The 18490-nt window shown below is 29.8% G+C and overlaps 4 protein-coding genes across 4 annotated transcripts in view; all 4 read right to left on the reverse strand.

The window, feature by feature from the left end:
* LOC108724827 (angiotensin-converting enzyme) overlaps positions 1-5779 on the reverse strand; it is a 9335-nt gene extending 3556 nt beyond the window's left edge. Inside the window, exons 1-11 of the mRNA XM_018451484.1 lie at positions 5648-5779; positions 5392-5550; positions 5114-5213; positions 4873-5016; positions 4441-4744; positions 4203-4355; positions 3943-4067; positions 3705-3880; positions 3389-3549; positions 3159-3281; positions 2897-3081 (exon numbers count right to left, since the gene is read on the reverse strand). Of these exons, the coding sequence (XP_018306986.1) occupies positions 2897-3081; positions 3159-3281; positions 3389-3549; positions 3705-3880; positions 3943-4067; positions 4203-4355; positions 4441-4744; positions 4873-5016; positions 5114-5213; positions 5392-5550; positions 5648-5719 (1702 nt within the window). The 5' untranslated portion in view covers positions 5720-5779. The remainder of the gene's footprint in view (positions 1-2896; positions 3082-3158; positions 3282-3388; positions 3550-3704; positions 3881-3942; positions 4068-4202; positions 4356-4440; positions 4745-4872; positions 5017-5113; positions 5214-5391; positions 5551-5647) is intronic.
* A 1929-nt stretch (positions 5780-7708) lies between these two features.
* LOC108724779 (coiled-coil domain-containing protein 113) lies at positions 7709-9555 on the reverse strand. Its single transcript, XM_018451392.1, has 7 exons — positions 9433-9555; positions 9247-9369; positions 8927-9125; positions 8615-8851; positions 8286-8518; positions 8019-8218; positions 7709-7828 (listed from the first exon to the last, which is right to left on the reverse strand). Exons 1-7 carry the CDS (start codon positions 9509-9511, stop codon positions 7709-7711), a joined length of 1191 nt encoding a protein of 396 aa, XP_018306894.1. The 5' UTR covers positions 9512-9555.
* A 428-nt stretch (positions 9556-9983) lies between these two features.
* On the reverse strand, positions 9984-12103 carry LOC108724786 (fas apoptotic inhibitory molecule 1). The gene is made up of 5 exons (XM_018451399.1): positions 12036-12103; positions 10558-10790; positions 10365-10490; positions 10252-10301; positions 9984-10145 (listed from the first exon to the last, which is right to left on the reverse strand). The coding sequence occupies exons 1-5, from the start codon at positions 12053-12055 to the stop codon at positions 9984-9986; spliced, it is 591 nt and encodes a 196-aa protein (XP_018306901.1). The 5' UTR covers positions 12056-12103.
* A 440-nt stretch (positions 12104-12543) lies between these two features.
* Faa (fumarylacetoacetate hydrolase) lies at positions 12544-15577 on the reverse strand. The gene is made up of 8 exons (XM_018451398.1): positions 15348-15577; positions 14582-14811; positions 13859-13999; positions 13529-13782; positions 13248-13454; positions 12994-13139; positions 12708-12825; positions 12544-12637 (listed from the first exon to the last, which is right to left on the reverse strand). The coding sequence occupies exons 1-8, from the start codon at positions 15429-15431 to the stop codon at positions 12564-12566; spliced, it is 1254 nt and encodes a 417-aa protein (XP_018306900.1). The 5' UTR covers positions 15432-15577; the 3' UTR covers positions 12544-12563.
* Between the last annotated feature and the right edge of the window lie 2913 nt (positions 15578-18490).

Here is an 18490-nt window from a genome sequence, read left to right on the forward strand (position 1 = left end):
CTATACCTTACCCAACCTGTTGTAGGTCAGGCCGTATTTTTTGGCGCCCTCACCTAAAATAGGTCGTCTGCTTTCTCGGTGTAAATTCGCGACTGATCCGACCTGAAGCTTCGTAGCCATTTTGCTCGAACAGCTGTTTTGTTGAATTTGAGAGTTAGGTTAAACCGGTAGCCATACTTACGTCTACTTGCTATAAGCGCCTTTTTCATGACTTAATGCGCATGCGTTTAGCGATTCTTGGGTCCATATGGAAATAATTTGTACAAAATACGATAGATGGCTCTAATTCGGACCAGCGTGGACTAAATATGACCCAACCATTTTTTAAGTCCCTTTCGGTATAAACGGTTGGTGACTAGACCTACTTTGGGTCACGATATAGGTCAGGTCGCTATCAGTCGTACGGTGTAACCGTAGCCTATGTGTATAATGCCTAGACTGAGTTCTAGACTGAGTTCCAAGAAAAGGTTATGATGTAATCCTTTCTCCTTTCTTGTTGCTATCCATCGATGCATCCAAATTCTCTTGTTGGTATTACTTGCAAGGAGCATAGTAATTATCACAATCAATTCTTGCTCGTGCAGTTGTCAATATTGATTAATATTTCTTGGCATTTTTTCGATGCTATTTTTCACAGACACAATATATTAGCGGTCACAATTCTTACAATCATCAGTGTTGGTCAGTGTGATTGAATGATTATAGATCGCCAATCGCCAATCGCAATCTCAATCCAATCGGTAATCGCTAGTGTGATTACGGCTTTACGGACTCTACTGTGATTGGTCAATTCGCTTACTGCTTACGTTTTACTATTTAAGTTTTTTTGTGTGCCATGGCCCTTAGGGTCACTGGCAACGTTTACACCGTGCGTTTATCCTGTAGGTTAAACAAAGGTCTATAGTATAGGTCGTGGCCTAAATGCACGGTGTAAACGTAGCCACTGTCACCAAGCTCAGTTAACTTAACTGACCAGTTAGTCCATCGGAATTGACCAATCGCATTTGTCATTTTATTTGAAGCAAATTCTGTTATTAGTTGTTAATAAATTCCTAATTACTCTTTCAAAAAAAAATCTTTTTGAGAAACGTTTCCCCTGAATAAATACTTTTTACACTCACAGTTCAATCTGTTCATCTAATTTACAATACGGAATAAGCTTGATGTAAAAGTAAGAAATTGACCAATTACAGTCGGTTATTCTTCTCATATTCGACTGTGATTGGTCAATTTCTTACTCTTATACTTCTTACGCTCTATATTGTAGACCAGGCCTTATGTATACTTTATCAGTTAAAAGATTGCAACACTTTTTTTTTCGATGAATTTCGGAACTTAGCCTTGCTCGTAACTCGTATAGATGCGTTTAGCACGTGTCGCTCCTTGTGAAAACAATTGATTTATCAGTCGCAGATTCGAGCCCAACTGTTCCCACATGTACCTCGTTTTATTCAATGACTACGTTTTCACGGTTCGATTTACGCCGAAGTTATAACATTGATGTTACGAAATTGACCAATCACAGTCATTTCATTCTTCAGAAAAATGGCTATGATTGGCTAGTTCCATAACATCGATGTTATAACTTCAGCGTGTAAACGTAGTCATAGTCGGTTCTTATTTTAAGACCGTCTTAAGTAATGTGGCTCTCTGATTGGTTCATAACACCTCAAGACAAAACTTAAGACGATCTTAAATATAAGAACTGACTATGAATATCGCCCTTAGGGTCTCTTTCATCAACCACAGTTAAGCCAACCGGTTAGTTGGTGAAAGAGACTTTTCTTATAAGAGAGTTGATCTCGAAGATTTTAAGGCTGTATTATGTTAAGCCCAAAGATCTAGAGGAAAGTACAGTTCCCAGGGCTGTGTTAACACTAGCGCTCGCCACTCTTAAGGTCCAACATATCTGTGATTTGTAATTTTTTTATAATATAATTTGAAAACCTGAATTGAGATGTTCAAAAAAACTTTAACTATCCATAGATACGATAAGCCTGCAAGGGTATTTGAATCCGCATATGGTCAGCTTGTAAGTTTTCGTCGTTCTGGGTATCCCTTTTTTACTTTTTATTAAATATACGTTTACTGGGTTTCGGACAGTATGAAAGTAAATACATGAAAATGTAGAATTAAAAAAAATTATTTTAATATAATAAATAGTAGAAATTTTATGACCTCTGTCAGTCTTGAGAAATCGCTCGACCGGATGTATTGCTTCAGACCGAGTGTTGCACACATCATCCTCTAAACTAAATCCTAATAAATTTAATTACATATACTATATATAATAACGTTTATACATTTACAATCCTTTATCTACATTTTATATTGTTCTAAGAAAAATAGATATCTATAAATAAGAAGGGAAATAAGAAAGAAATTGATGCAAATGTATATTATTAACGAAATAATATTAAAGATCATTGGTTTTTTTTACAAAATTTAATGTAATTTAAAATTCTTCTTGAAAAATATTGTAGTAAGAGTAAAAAATAGTAATTAAGTTAAACGTCTTAGCGTTAAGCAAAGATAATAAAAATATATCTAGTAAATACCAGACCTTTTTATAAACAAACTATAATATTTTTTTATAATACATTCATGATTATATAAGTTAAAATAATCTTCTTCCTTTCCATAATATATGTAAGAAGATTTGTAAATACTTTAAATCACTGGATGTAATATATAATTATTAATATAAACAATAATTTTAGAAATTACAAGCAGTAGAGGAAATAAACTCCACAATTCAATTCTCTGTGCACTGTTTTCGTACCACTGTGCGAATAATTCTGAAATAAAATGAAAAATTCCTATTTTCACAAGGTACACTTTGCACTTTTTATTGGATGATATTTTAAGTCATTTAATAAATTAGTATTAAGCCAACCTCTGTCATCGCGACTTGTGATCCAGCCGATCACAGGTTGCATCTCATTTTGTCGTTTTAACCATGCATTTAAAGGCTCAAAATATTTGAGTATGGCACCAGCGTCTATTCTATTCGTCCTGCCTCTTGTCATATGCCTGACAACATCTTGCCACGGTCTAGAAGCTCCCATCGATAGAATATCTCTGTAAATACGAAAATCGCACATCCTTTATAAATTAGTAATTGCTATTTTATTAATATTTCTGCAAATTTTACATACGATAGTAATCGACCTGCTTCTCGTGATCTATAAAGATCACACGTGTGCAATTCGCCAGTATGACCAGCAATTTCACACAAAGATTGGAACAGTTGAAACTGTAATACAGTGCTTACAAAATACCTAGAAATGGAAGATATAAAAGTAACATATGTATAGACAGTATTTATATAAAAATACGTATTTTTATATAAATACTATCTATAGTTTAACATTTATTATATTTCTACTTGGCATAAGGACTGTCTGCTGGGATGTGATATTTTGCTGCTGGATCGAAATTCCTTTCAAATCTGGGTACAGATGGAACAATGCCTTGATATTGCAATCTTAATTCCCACCAATGTGCTGTCATATCTTCTACGCCGTCACTAAATACACGCCATCTCCACTTTTGAAAAAGTAAATGCGTTTATGATTTAATTATTTATTCTTCCATATATGTTCCAATTTTATATTTTTATATCTTCAAAAATTATTTTATAAATAAATAAGTAATAATAAAAACATGTCTATCGTGTTATTAATTGTTTATTTATTACTTACTCGATCAACTATATAAGCAAACGGCATATAAGCTATTTTACGAAGTGCCATTAACATCAGAAAATTTATGCTACTATCATAATTGTCCGTTAAATTATTGTGCAGCCCAATTTTATGTAAATGTTGACGAGTAAAAATGGATAAACCAATGGCATCACTAACAGCTTCATGGAATCCTAATTATAAAATTGTTGATAATAGAATATATCATTCCATGAAACGTATAAAATAGATATACCTGGAATTGCTTCGTTTCGGAATAACAATGGTTGATCTTTGTATTGTAAATAATATTGTAAATGCGCCATTTCATAATGGGTAGATAATAAATCTTCCATTGTAACTCTAGTACACTGTTTTATCCTGCAATTATGTAACAGAATGCAATTTGGAGTACTCTGCCATTTGATATGGTACAAAGAAAGATATGTTGGAATAAAATAAAAATTAAAAATTAATTTTCTTTTACCATGTGATGAAAATATTAAAAATAACTACCTGTAATCAATTTTATTACAAAAGTCCCACGCACTAGGAGTGCACTTAATTTCTCTATCAATAGGTTTTTCTAATATGGAGAATTTCCAGAATTCCGGTGGCATCGGTTTCATTCCGAGCGAAGTAAAAAACTCTTCCGCTATTTGAAACATCCTTTTAATATTACGAAAACATTCTTTTAGAAAATTATTCATATTTTATAAATTTGCATGAAATTTTTGTATAATTTAAAACGTACCTCATTGGAGTAATACCTTGAATCATCATATCCAAAGTTACATCGAGCTTTTGGCTTGCAGGAAATGGTTGCACTAACTCGAACAAACCTTCCCAATTTTGTGACCACATATCTCCTAAAACATGTGCCGGTAAAGGCCCGTCCTCACGTATCCTATCACCGTATCTTTCAATTAGTTTTGATCGCACATAAGTAAAAAGATTTTTATAAAGTGGAGTTACGGCAGACATTATTTCCGCCATATTTTGCTGGAAACATTCATCTTCAAATAACTCTCTCATCTGATCGCCAGCATCAGCAAAACCTTTAAAGAAATACGTTTTTATTAACTTTTTAAATATGCGTTTTTATTAATATATTTTTAATAAATATTTATATATAGCGCGCGCGCGCGCGCAGAATAAAAATATTTAGAATCAAAGCTTTTCATACCATTCAACTTAGCTGCTTGATTTGCCAATTGAACATATCTCAAGTATTTATTTTGTAATTGTGGACCAACTGCTTCGTGCCAAGCATGCCAATAATGCAATAATTCATCATAATCTTTTGACGTTGCCATTATTTTATTTAGATCTAAAAATAATTTACATGTGAATAAAAATACATATATGCATTTATTTCTTTATTTATATGCATTTATCTATGTAATAAATTAAATTGATTGACTAACCATAATCCAGACTCAAATTACATTCGTCATCAATTTGTTTATACGTACATACTCTGGCTTTAACGTAAATCTCTTTCATCTCTGCTATCAAACGATGTATCTGTAAATTGGATACAATTGTACATAAATGAAAGCAGTGATAGATAGAATCACAGATCATAATCATTTAATAGCATTTATTTTTTAACATCTAATAATAGTAATTGATCAAACAATTGCAATTACATTTATGATGAGCAAAGAAAATTAATATTATTTTCATTGAGACATTTATTTACCTCATTAAATTTATCATCAGTTAGGGAACTTCGACCTTTCGTAGCAATCATTTTAAGTTCTCTTCTTGCTAAAGGATCTGGTATTCGACTCCAAGCAAAAGTAACTGCTTTCCGCCAAGAAGCTCTCTCAAATTTTAATTTTAATGTTTGTTCGTCCACCTGATGAGATGTTAAATAAGATTAAATGTCATATATGAAAGATTCATAAAGCAAATCATTTTTATATCATTTGTATTAATTAAATAAGTTTTTACACCATTTTCTGGTGGTTTGCATCAGTAACATTTGTCGCAAAGTTCCATTGGGCTATCATCACTCTCGTACACATTAATGAAGCCGCACTATCATATTCTCTAAGGAATACAAGAGCATCTCCTAAATTCACGTTGAGGCCCTTTAAATGACGTAAAAAAGTAAGAATATTTAGAAGAATATTTCAATACTACTAGTTTTATTACTAGAATTATTATTAGTAGCATCAAATAATCGGATAAAGTTGTATTTTATTTGAAAAAAAAAATAAATTAAGACAGTTAAATAAATAAAGCTATTATAAAAATCTACTGTATTAAATATATAGTACAAAGATAACAATTTCGAATATACAAGTTACCTGACATATTTCGGAAAATGAATGCTATAATTTTCCAAGTATGTGAATAACCGGAAACCTAACTTTGACAATTAAAATAATGATAGTGGATTGATTCACAGTCTTACCTCCAAATATTTTCCATATGTCTCTCCATATAACAGAATAACGAAAAAAACAATAAGATTTCGAATTCCTATTGTCATTATTCTCTGTAGGAAATTTATCGTTGCACCAGTAATTGACATGACAAACCTCTTTGTATATATTTTAAGATGTTTTTCATTCTCAATAAAAATCTTATACTGTTTATATAGTACAGTTATAGTTTACTACAGTATAAACAAATAAGCACAATAATGACTTAGAGAGGTATGCATGAACAATTATACATTATATTATTTATATATATATTTAGAGTTTTTTATTACACCAATATTCTGACATCAATTGTTTCACTCTTAAATTACATAACAGAAAAATAATATTTCTCGTTATGTTTGTATAAGTTGCATAATATAAAAATTTATGCCGTTTCTAACACAAACTAAACCATAATTTAAATCAAACTCAGATAACGTCACGTGTCAAAAATTTAAAGAAAATTGAATGATTATAAGCGACATCCTACTATGTAAACACAATGTTCTTTAAATTTATAGACTTTAGCACAACAATCAGTCAGTCGATCGACAACTGAATTAAAGAGCCAAGGCTCGATGCTGTCGTCGGTAAAACTGAATCGTGGCAGAAAGAGAGATGGGCTTTTCCGGGACGGATATTCCATAGGCAAAAAGAGGAAGGGACAGGCACTATCGGTGCGTGAAGCGTAACTGTCTAACGCATCGTAGCACACGCCAAAATCTTTCTACATCGCTTTAACTTCATAATTACGTCATTATATATGTGTCACAATAACTAATTATAAAAAGTCTTCAATATTTCTATATATCTGCCATATAAAAATGATGTTAACTTCAGCTCTGTATCTCTACAGAAAATTCATTAAAATGACATTTTCATTAAAACAAAAAGTACAACGTAATAAAGTTAATTAATGAAAATCATTTCTTATATACATATACGTATATAAATAAACATGTATGTATTTATTAAAATTAGATAAATTATTCTCAATATATTAGAAATAATTGAATATGTATAGATCTTATACTTGTATCATATTGCTGAATAAAAATCGTTTTTTATAATAAAAATCGAAATAGACATTTCTTTAATTTTATTTATATAAAATTTAAATATATAAATTCAGGTAGCTAAATATAACTTCAGTTATTAAATATATTTACTTTTAAATCGATTAAATAATATTAAAAGATATACTGTGATTTCTTAAATGTAAGTTTATAACAAAACTTTAACTCATTGCTACACTACACTGCTTTCAACTATTCTAGGTATTTTCTACAACGGTATACTTAAAATACTTAAATCTATTTTTTACGGTACAAAAGTAAAGAGAGACACATTATATCTTCTTGATTTCATGTAATTGTGTCTATTATTTTATGCGATTTAGATTGTCAATACAGTATAGCGGATAGATATTTTGACTCTTTCCTAAAAACAGAAAAAACTCTGAGAACAAAGATTAGCAATACTACATTTGTTAAACAACATAAAACATTATTTAAATTTATTAAATATTTCCTTAACAATTACAAAAATCTATTATTATGCATACTAAAATGCATTTAAGGTATTTTATTTCCGAAACTTGAATGTTATTCGTTGAATTTCTCGTCGTCTGCTTAATCGCTTATGGATTTTTTGTAATTCCTGTAGCTTCATACGCAATTTAATAGAATCTATAACACTCGGAATCTGTATATACAATATTTTTTTATAAATAATAGGATAATAAATAATTATGAACATTCTTTTATTTTTTTTAAGTCTTATAACCTTTTGTATAAAAAATTAAATATTGTGTGTTCTAAAAGAAATCTCCATAAAAAAAATATATTAAAATTTAATGTATTAAGTTATTACAGACAATAAAAACAAATGTTACCTCAAAGTTATTTATTAATTTCATTATCGATTTAAGTTGTTTTTCCTCTTTGTCTATTTCAATCTTTGTAGCAATTTGTTCTGATTGCAATTTTACAATCTCCTGTTTCTTGGAAACAATTTTGTTTCTCACTTCATTCATAATTAACATTAGACCATCCACTTTTTCCTTATATTTGCTTAATGTAATGTTATAGCGGCCTATAATAAATTCGACTTTGTTGATTTAATTAATATACTGCAAAAAAATCTAGTATCTGTCTCTTACCCGCGATTCTCTTCATTTCGAGTAAATACTGATTTTTTTCGTCGATTTTTTGTACGCAAATTTGATTTTCTATGTTCAATTGTTCGAAGTCTATGACGCGTAAAGCCTCACCCAGTTCTTTCCTATGCCTCAGCTGCAACTTGACTTTTCTTATCTGACACTTTGTAGTAGCCATCTTCAATCTGATTTGTTCTGTTATTATGTCGACTACTTTCAAAGAGTCTTCTATAAATCTACACAATAAATTTAGATCTTTTATGTCTTTATATGATCTATCTATATGATTATCAAGGAGTTAACATATAACTGTGGAATGTTTATCATAACACCTGATAAACTTTTCAGCCGGTATTTTCCTCATAATGCTATCTATGCCTTTCTGTACAACATTTTCTTCAAATTCTTCCCTATTCTTAAAAATTTCACGAATGCTGATCTGATTTTCTTCCATTCGTGCTCGCAAATATATCTTTTTCTTTGTAGATGTTTGTTCGATTTTTTCTATTTTTTTCTGTAATTCCCGGATTTCGGTGTTTACCATTTCAATACGATGCATATATGTAATTCTAGGATTCAGCAAGAAATGTTGTAATTGTAACTAATGAAACTGTAGCAGAAGTTATAGTGTCTAGCGGACAGACTTTGTTCCTCCACTTGGTGCTCTGGCTGTTAAAAGACTCGGCGTGACGTGTCGACTTGGCGTGACGCTGGCGACGCTCGCTGAATCTTTGTCGCGAACATTCACAAGACTTCCGCTTGCGCTCATAACGGGTGATGTGCGACTGTGTTGAGGTGCGATTTTTTGTACGCGTTTAGCGGTTTCTAAGATTTGCGCTATTGCTAAACAAGATATATTAAAAGATAAAGTTAATCAGTATATCTGCAAAAAGTTTAATCTAAGATGGGAATATCAGAATTTCAGAAAAATTTTAAATATACATGAATTAAATAAAAATATTACTTTGAAGACTTTCAGGATTTCGACGCGCGAGGTACCGTTCAAAAATGTCATTTTCTAACCTCAGGAATAGATTCGAATAAATAATATTTTCCAGTACTTGTCGTAATTCCGTTTCCGTCATATCTAGATCAATGAAGCTTTTCGTGATTTTTAAGATATAATTAAATTACATAGATTTCTTTATACCTTCATAACAGAATTCATCTTGTTTAGGAGTTAAAACTAAAGATCCGATACTAAAGGCACTATCTTGTTGTCGTGACATGTTTAGTCTTCACGTTTAATCTTTAAATAACATAATCTTTTTCGATCATTGAAAATTTGACATTTTATTGTAAATATCTAAAATTACATAATACACATATATATTTAAACAATTCCGCTTATGTCATAGTTTCTATGTCACACAAAGATATAAATTCCAGCTATCTTCAAGTATTACTTTTTAGTAATAAAACTTATTTTTGGGTAAATTAAAACAAGTACATTTATAATGTATTGCATTTACATGCAACTTTATTTTATAATTTAAAAAAATGTACACAAATTATATGGCACACATTTTTGATAGTGCTAATATTAAGTTTAAATATTACAAGAATAACACTTTTTTAATACTGTTTCACATTTATAGTTATTTAATTAATGATGCACATAAATTATAATTATCGATGATGTGCATCTATACTTATCAATTAATATCAAACATGAAAAATTTAGTTAGAAGAGACGCATATTTAAGACTCTTCCACTAAAGCATCTTGTTGTATTTCAACATTATTGATGTATAAAACGTACGCTATACCGATTTCTTTTTGTTCCGAACTGTAAGATCTAATAGCGGCCGGTAAATCACCAACGGAGAAAAGAATTTCTGCACCACCGTCCATAAATTCATTCTACGTACAAATCGTTATTTAATTTATATATTTCATATTAAACAACATTTGTTATATATTAAATACATAAAAGCATAATGATGGATATTTCTATTCTTATTATTACCTCAACTTCCACTTCTTGTCCATTCACCCAAACGCTGTGAGCGTGTTTATCTGCAATTGTCATAAAATAGGAATATTTCTATATACAATACATTAACTGCTTTGATCAATTACCTAATACAACTCTATATTCTTCGTTCCCAACTTTGGCCAACCAAGTTTCTAGTATTTTTGATTGCGACTGGACAAATTGCTTATAACTCTTTCCGTTCACCCATAACGAATAAGAATATTTCAGACCTATATAATCATTATAACGATATAATACATTTATCATCGCAAGGATAAAATAATAATAAGACTTTACCTGGCATTGGATCGACTCTGATTACAAATTTGGTATTATTAAACATGAAGACTTCATCACCGACTAGACGAAACATCCAATCTCTATGAACTATATTATTGCCATCGATTTTTACCACACGTCGGCCTGTTGCTGTACCATGTTCAAACTCTACCACGTGATTCCCGTCACTCAAAGGAACCGTCCATTTGGCAGTAGGTTCGTTTGCAGAAGTTTCCAAATTATGAAGACTTCTAAATAGACGTTAAAATAAACGCATATATAACATTTAAAAACTAATAATAATAAAATACTGTATAATGTATTATAAATATTGTAATATATTATACATATCAAAAAATTATATGTAGAAAATTATATGTGCTGAAATTGTAAATTAATGCCAAACGTAAAGTACTATTACAAACAGCATTTGAATGTAGCAATCGATATATCACTTTCGACAATAATTACAGGATACAACATTAGAGACTGTGTAATAAAGTTAGAATAATGATTAGAATGTGTAGTAGGAAAGTTACTTTATAAAAGTAACTCGTTGCCGTTACTCATTGCTAATTTAAAAAGTAATTTGTTATGTTTATCATTATTTAAAATTTGACGAATCGTTATAATTTCCATTTCTTTTTCACCAAATTTTGATAACACTTTTTTAAAGTGACAATCACTTATCTATGTCGCTAATTGATTGAACCTAAGATCTATAAGGGCATAATATTATTTAATATTAAATAATATTTTAGGCATATTCTCAGAATATTAAATATAACATTGTAATAATATTTTACTAAAATTATATAATATTAAATAATATTCCTGAAATATTAATGGATGGTTATATGTCCACTCCTAATAATATTATATGATTATTAAAAGTAACATTTATTTAATGTTACTGTATCGTATAAACATTAGAAAGTATTATAACAGCATTTACTTTAATTTGTAAAACTGTTACATCTGTTCAGTATAAGTATACGTTTAAAAAAAAATATAATACCTAGGTTTATTATATAAGTGGACATATAACCTCTATAGAATACTCCTGTAATATTAAAAAAATATTTATGATATTTTCGAAATATTATATAACATTATTTTAATTTTTTTTTGATAATATTCATGTAACATTCTAGGAACATTTTGCGCTTATAGGGATAATGTTTATGGCTAATAATGTTAAAAGTAACTTGTTATTTCCCACTTCTAAAAATGTGTATATATGTATTTTTATAAATAATAGTCTGTGCATGGCTGCTTGCGTGTGTTTAAACGAACGAAATATAATTCATTAAGATTACGTATTGTGGTTACAGTGCAATCACGACTATAAGTGTATTAGTTCTTTAATATTGCGTAACTTATACATTTATGAAAACAAAGTTATTGGTAACAGTGAGATAAATTAAAATAATGTATTAAATAATCTTTTAAGAATAAGAACATCGTTATAACTCAAATTTGTGTATTTTATTTACCGAAGTAGAACGCCTGCCATGTTTCTTCTATAACTGCACCTGTACTGGCCTCCTTATTGATCGACCTTACTGCGACTATCCTCGCAATCAATAATCGAGTTATTCTGTACGTCATACCACACACATTATTTCTTTAAGCACATTGTAGTCCGCCGTTTAATTTTTACATTTTCCGCTATATAAATTGTATTTATTAATAAATGCGAAATATTATATAAATAATTAATTATTTTATAATTAATGAAGTAAAAAATATAATTGATATACATCTTTATATATGTAGAGTTTCGTGATAGAATCCACCGTTTAATTAATACATATATAATTAAATTTGATTTAATTTTAATTTAAAAATAAATGTTTTTTCAAATCTCGCTATTAATGAATTGGAAAAATAAATTAGATGGGAAATAAGTATATAATAAGTAATTTATTATATATATAAAGTATTAAAAATTTAATATAAAATATATAAAAGACAGTTATATATAGAATATAATTTTGCCTTATGCGCGCCAATTTCACTTGTTAGTTGTTAGCAGGTAACAATTTACCCGTACATGTTCCGAAACCGACTTTATAACCATCGCCATCACAATAACCTGGAGAACAATGAAATAATTGATTATTGTAATTTTATATGTACATATAATAAATAGTTTATTTACTTACCACGAATAATTATTTCATCACCATTTTGAAGGAATTTTCTTGTAGTACCATCTTTTAGCGGAATGGTATGTGTGCCTTTCCAACATAATTCCAGCATAGAACCGTAAGAATCCGAAGTCTAAATAAATATTTTATATCATGAAATGTAAAATAAAATTCATAATTTACGTAATTAAAAAAAATAAAAGTTACGAAAGAAGTCAACAGATAAATTTGACAAAAGCTAATTTAACATATTAATTGTATTAATAATACCGATTATAGCAATACTAAATTTTAAACGCACGTTTCCACTTATAGTACCGGATCCCATTAAATCGCCAGGATTAATGTTGCATCCTGTAACAGTATGATGTGCCAGTTGTTGTTGCGGAGTCCAGTACATGTGTTTGAAATTGCTCCGGCATATAGTCGTGACTACACCACTTGATGCTGCAAAAAAAAATTAAAATTGTTTTATATAATAAAATAAAATATTTAAGCAATACATATAGGAACGTGAATAACTATAAGAAAAGTAATAAAAAAGTGACAGCTTACGTTTAAGGTCAACTTCCAATTTAATATCAAAGTTACAAGACTCGTTATGTTGCAAATACGGAAACGGTTCTGGATCTTGGGTCATATTTGATACTTTGAAAGGTTCTAGAGCTTCCATTGTAACAACCCATGGAGAAATTGTCGTGCCCAAATTTTTTGAACCAAATGGTCCTAATGGCACGTACTCCCATTTCTGAATGTCCCTTGCTACCAAACAAATAAAAAATCGAAATAAAAATTTAAATTAATTGAAGTACGAAATTCTTTTAATTATATCGTACCGCTCCAATCATTCATTAAGACCATCCCAAAAATATGATCATACGCTTTAGAAGCGGGAACAGTATCACCCAGGTTTGTAGATGGACCACCGACGAAGAAAGCAACTTCGAGCTCGAAATCCATTAATCTGCAGGGCCCAAAAACAGGTGCTGCACCTTCAACAGGAAGTGTTTGGCCACACGGTCGTTTTATAGGTGTGCCTGACACAACAACAGAACTTGCTCTTCCGTGATAACCAACTGGCAAATATTTCCTATATAAATATTTTATTCTACAGTACAAATAATTTTTAAAGTACAAACATAAAATAATATTAATAAGAAAATTACCAATTTGGCATCAGCGGATTTTCTTTGCCACGGAACATGATACCGACATTTGTAGCATGATTAAGAGAGGAATAAAAATCTGTGTAATCTCCAATTTTGGCTGGTAAATGCATTATAGCATCTTTCTGAGCGACAAAAATTCTAAAAAAGATGTTACACAGAGATTATAATACGATTTTTTAAGATCTGAATTTTTAGTATTAATTTTCGTTTTTTATTGATTTCGAGAGTGGCATGGCAGACAGCGCACTGGTCTATCATGCCAGAGGTTCCGGGTTCAATCAGTAGGAACCCAAAGCCAAAAATATTTACGCTCGTGTCTCCTCTCGGAAAAGGCCGGCAACCTCCCGAGAGTATCCTTGCCCACAGAAACACCTCTCGAAAAATCCGTCGTTCGGAACCGGCATTAAAACTGTAGGTCCCATATGCTCGTGGCAATTAAATAATCAGTGTGCGCACCACAAGCGTATGAGAGGTGTAACACACTAAAAAAAATGCATGTAATTTTACATGAAAATTACATGATCATGACTGGAAAATTGCCTAAATATGATTGGAAATTTACAATTTCCAGTAAATTTTCAAGCATATTTATGTAATTTAGATAATTTTCCAGTCATATACATGTAATTTCCATGTAAAATTACGTGCATTTTTTTTAGTGCAGGCCAGAGATCTAACGTAAGAAGAAGAAGAAGAAGAAAAAGTTTATTGATTTCTCACTTGGAGTGGAATTCTGGATCTTGCAAAGTATGATTACTGTCAGACAGCAGCTCTTGAAGTTTAGATCTTGCTTCTAGCCATGCTGGCCTTCCGAGAGACATAAAATCGTTTAAACAATCACGATGAAACACATCTTGCTTACTTTGCAACAATGGTCCATCGAAATAATTTGAAATAGCACTCAAATTCAAAATTCGATCACCAATTGCCACTCCAATCTTTTTGTCTGGCTAAAATATTTTAAATAAATATTATTTATATTACATCGATCATAATATAATAATATGTAGCTGTTATATAATTAATAATGCATTATAATAATTCTTGTATTTTAATAGCGTATCTAATAAATTTGACAATTTTTTTATAGAGTAAAATAATATAATTTATTGGAATTTATGAAGATATTGAAATTATCGAACGACAGTATAAATGTACCAGCCGATGGTACCACAATATAAATTTCTACTAGACGGCGTTGAATGCGAGCAAGAATGGAATGTTTCCATTCCATTCTTTGCTGTTAGATATCACATGAAGAAATATGCAACCTAATATTTTATTATGCAACTTTTCCAACAATCTTTCAAAAATACGACAAAAATCCATAAAAGATTACTATATTTCGTCACAATATAATTCATGACTTCCTAAACCATAATGAAATTGAAAATTCGTAGTTATATACCTATATTTAGAATTGTTCTGAAATCATATGACGTGGCATGATTTATACGTAATTTACGATGTAATTGGTTTTGCTCACCTTATCTTTTGTTGAGAAGATTCCGTATGGCAAATTTTCAATCGGGAAATCGCTAGATGCCGAGTAATTGATGAAAGATTTCATGATTACAGCTACTACGAACGTCTGTCTGTCGAGTCGGTTTCTGTCGCATGTGCTACTAACGACGATCTGATAAGTTGCGTGAAATCCCACCAAGCCTGAGTTGGGAAGTCATTTATATACCTGTTTACGATGTTTGTTATCGGCGAGCCTCTGGTTTAACTAGTTCCGCTCATTAATGCAATGAAAATCATTTAATCGACTATTTTTATTTTGCCTTGAATGTTGATCAGTTAAACTTGTTAAATACGATAAAAACGAATGGACTATTGTTGTGTAACATATATAATCTATTTTCCACTCACTCATTTTCTTTAATTGATAAATTTTTTTATATTAAATTGGTATAAATAAACTTCTTAAAGTCTCTAATTATTTTTTTTAATTATTATAGAATTTTTACGCGAAAATAATATAGTGTCGATGTATTTTATATTTAATGTGTTAGTTTTCACTTAATTTAAAAAAAAAAGAAATAGAAACAAGAGATTTATACGAGATACATATACTAATAATTTGGGATAACAGCAGTTTATTAGACATTGATATACAGTGGATAATAAGGGCAATTAGGTGTAGGCGGAATTCGAACAACATAGTTATGTGCTAGCAAAGATCCTACATCGCCGCACATACTCTTGACTTTCGCTTCTCGTTCACATATCAACGACATCTTACGCACACGCATGTACATATATATTTTTTCTATGTATATATATATATATATATAAATGTATTTCTCATTACAGTATATAAGGACAGCTTTCCCCTCGAAAGTATTTCGAGGTTTTCTTCGCTAAATCACTAATCAATACTCTCATCGTTTGGAAGACGTGGGACTTTGTTGTTGCTTTGCTTTGTTTACCAACTTAGACTAATAATTAGACTAATAATTAATGAGATTAACGACTTTTAACGTCGGCGCGACAAATCGCCAGTAAAGGAACTTAGTCATATTAATGACGTTTATTAGAATGAGACAATATTTTACTTCGTTAACACAATCGAAGTAAAAGATTTAGTTGAATACATATCATATATACGTATTTCTCGTCGATGTAGACCGTCGAAAAAGGCAAAACGAATTTATAAGTTTATTATTAGCACAATGCTTTAAACATAATAATGTTGAGGTTTTATATGTGCAATATAACATATATATATTATAAAAGCAGAATGCAGGAGATGGCACATATGGTAAGAGTGCATTATACAAAAATGTAAATCGTGCAGTGCATTTTTAAAAATATACATGATATTTAAATATATATGTTACACTGAAAAAACATATTAAACTTTAATAAATATTTGTTTGAATAGTACTAGAATTTTATTAAATTTAAATATACGTTTATTTAATGCAAGATTCATTAATTTCAATTATCACGTTTTTATTGAGTCAATTTATTTACTGTAAGTAAATATTAAATTAATACTATTGTAAAAAAATATGTATCAAGATTTAATAAATTTTTTCTCCATGTGTATGCATAATACTATATAAGAATTAAATATGATATTTATTTTAAAAAAAAGTTTATATTTAAAATTTTATATCGCGCCAACAATAATTATAAAATATTCACACGCATTAAAATGGCATTTTATGTACAAAGTTTTTATAATACGATTTACTGATTATCTACAAAAAATTAATATAACATTTGCAATTCTAAATTTTATTAGTGTAATTTATGTAATAAATTTTAATACTTTACTACATTAATATTATTACTAATATCTATTATACTGACATTAAACCGCAAATATGCGTAAAAATATTTTACACATAGTAAAGTACGGTACCAAACGTGTCAGTATATCTGCTAATTATACAAGCAAATTAATTAGGAGTCTACAGGGACGAGTATTTCCGTACAAATATATCACTCTTCGCTTAAAAAATTCAAGATCATTTACACGGGAATTAATAAGACATGTGTAACCACAAGAGAGAGATTCGTTTTTGAGTAGCATTGATTACTATGTCGGCAGTGCCAACGACTATGTCTAAAAAAACTCGCAACGCCGATAGAATTATGAATAATAATTAACAATGATTCGATAGAATTCTTTTTTACAGGTATCGGTTTGCTGGTCAGATGTGAATCATTTAATTAATTTTCTTCTCGAAAAATACATTTTGTCCCTTCTTTGGCGCACAGTGATTGCGAATGAATTGCTTGAACTCTGGATCAACAAATACAATTTAATTTTACAGTACTTCAAATTTTGGCAACATTAGCTGTAATTTGTTTTGAAAACTACTTTATAAAAACTTTTATATTTTCTACCTTATAAAATTATTATATTGACAAAATGTTTATATTTTTATTTCAATTGATAATAAAGATTTTTATTAATGGCTTTTTATATACAAATTTTATGTAAGAGCAGATAAAAGAGGAATATATTTTAAATAGAGAAAAATAAATCTTTTATTTTTCTTTTTACCCAAAAGTATCGACACACTACAATAAATTACTTTCCTTTTAATGAATTTTATATTTATTTGTCTCATTGAGGCAGAGTTCAGCATATATATATATAATGCGCTTTGTATTTTACACATTACAAACGTTTCAAATTGAATTGACATCACCCTCTATAATCCATCAGCCACAAGCGCTTTCATTTAAATACATAGGAATAACATCTTTGGCATTAAATTACAAGTAACAGGATATATCGATTGCTTTCTACTTCGATTAATCCTGTATTAATTTAATCCCGGCACTAACTGCGGTTCCCCATCTAAATATATTCGTCTAAACTTAATTAATGTCACGAATTATTGTCACGACGACACGGCAATCGTCGACAGAAAAAGAAACGCGGTGTAATCCGAAGATGCGTGTGTACATAAATACACTTATAATTCTTGTGTAGTTACATCTAGATATTTCATATTACTTACTTAAATGTCTTTTTCTTGTTATTCCGTATTGGCGAGTGAATCGAAATCTATAGAATTGTTCTATTGCAAGTGTCAAACAGATCGAAACGCTTGTGATCGTCATTCGTAATAAATTCATTGTGTTTGTAGTACGTATCTATTATTT

Source organism: Mycetomoellerius zeteki, unplaced genomic scaffold (assembly GCF_001594055.1).
Source record: "Mycetomoellerius zeteki isolate Tzet28-1 unplaced genomic scaffold, Tzet1.0 scaffold310, whole genome shotgun sequence".
Taxonomy (NCBI): Eukaryota; Metazoa; Arthropoda; class Insecta; order Hymenoptera; family Formicidae; genus Mycetomoellerius; species Mycetomoellerius zeteki.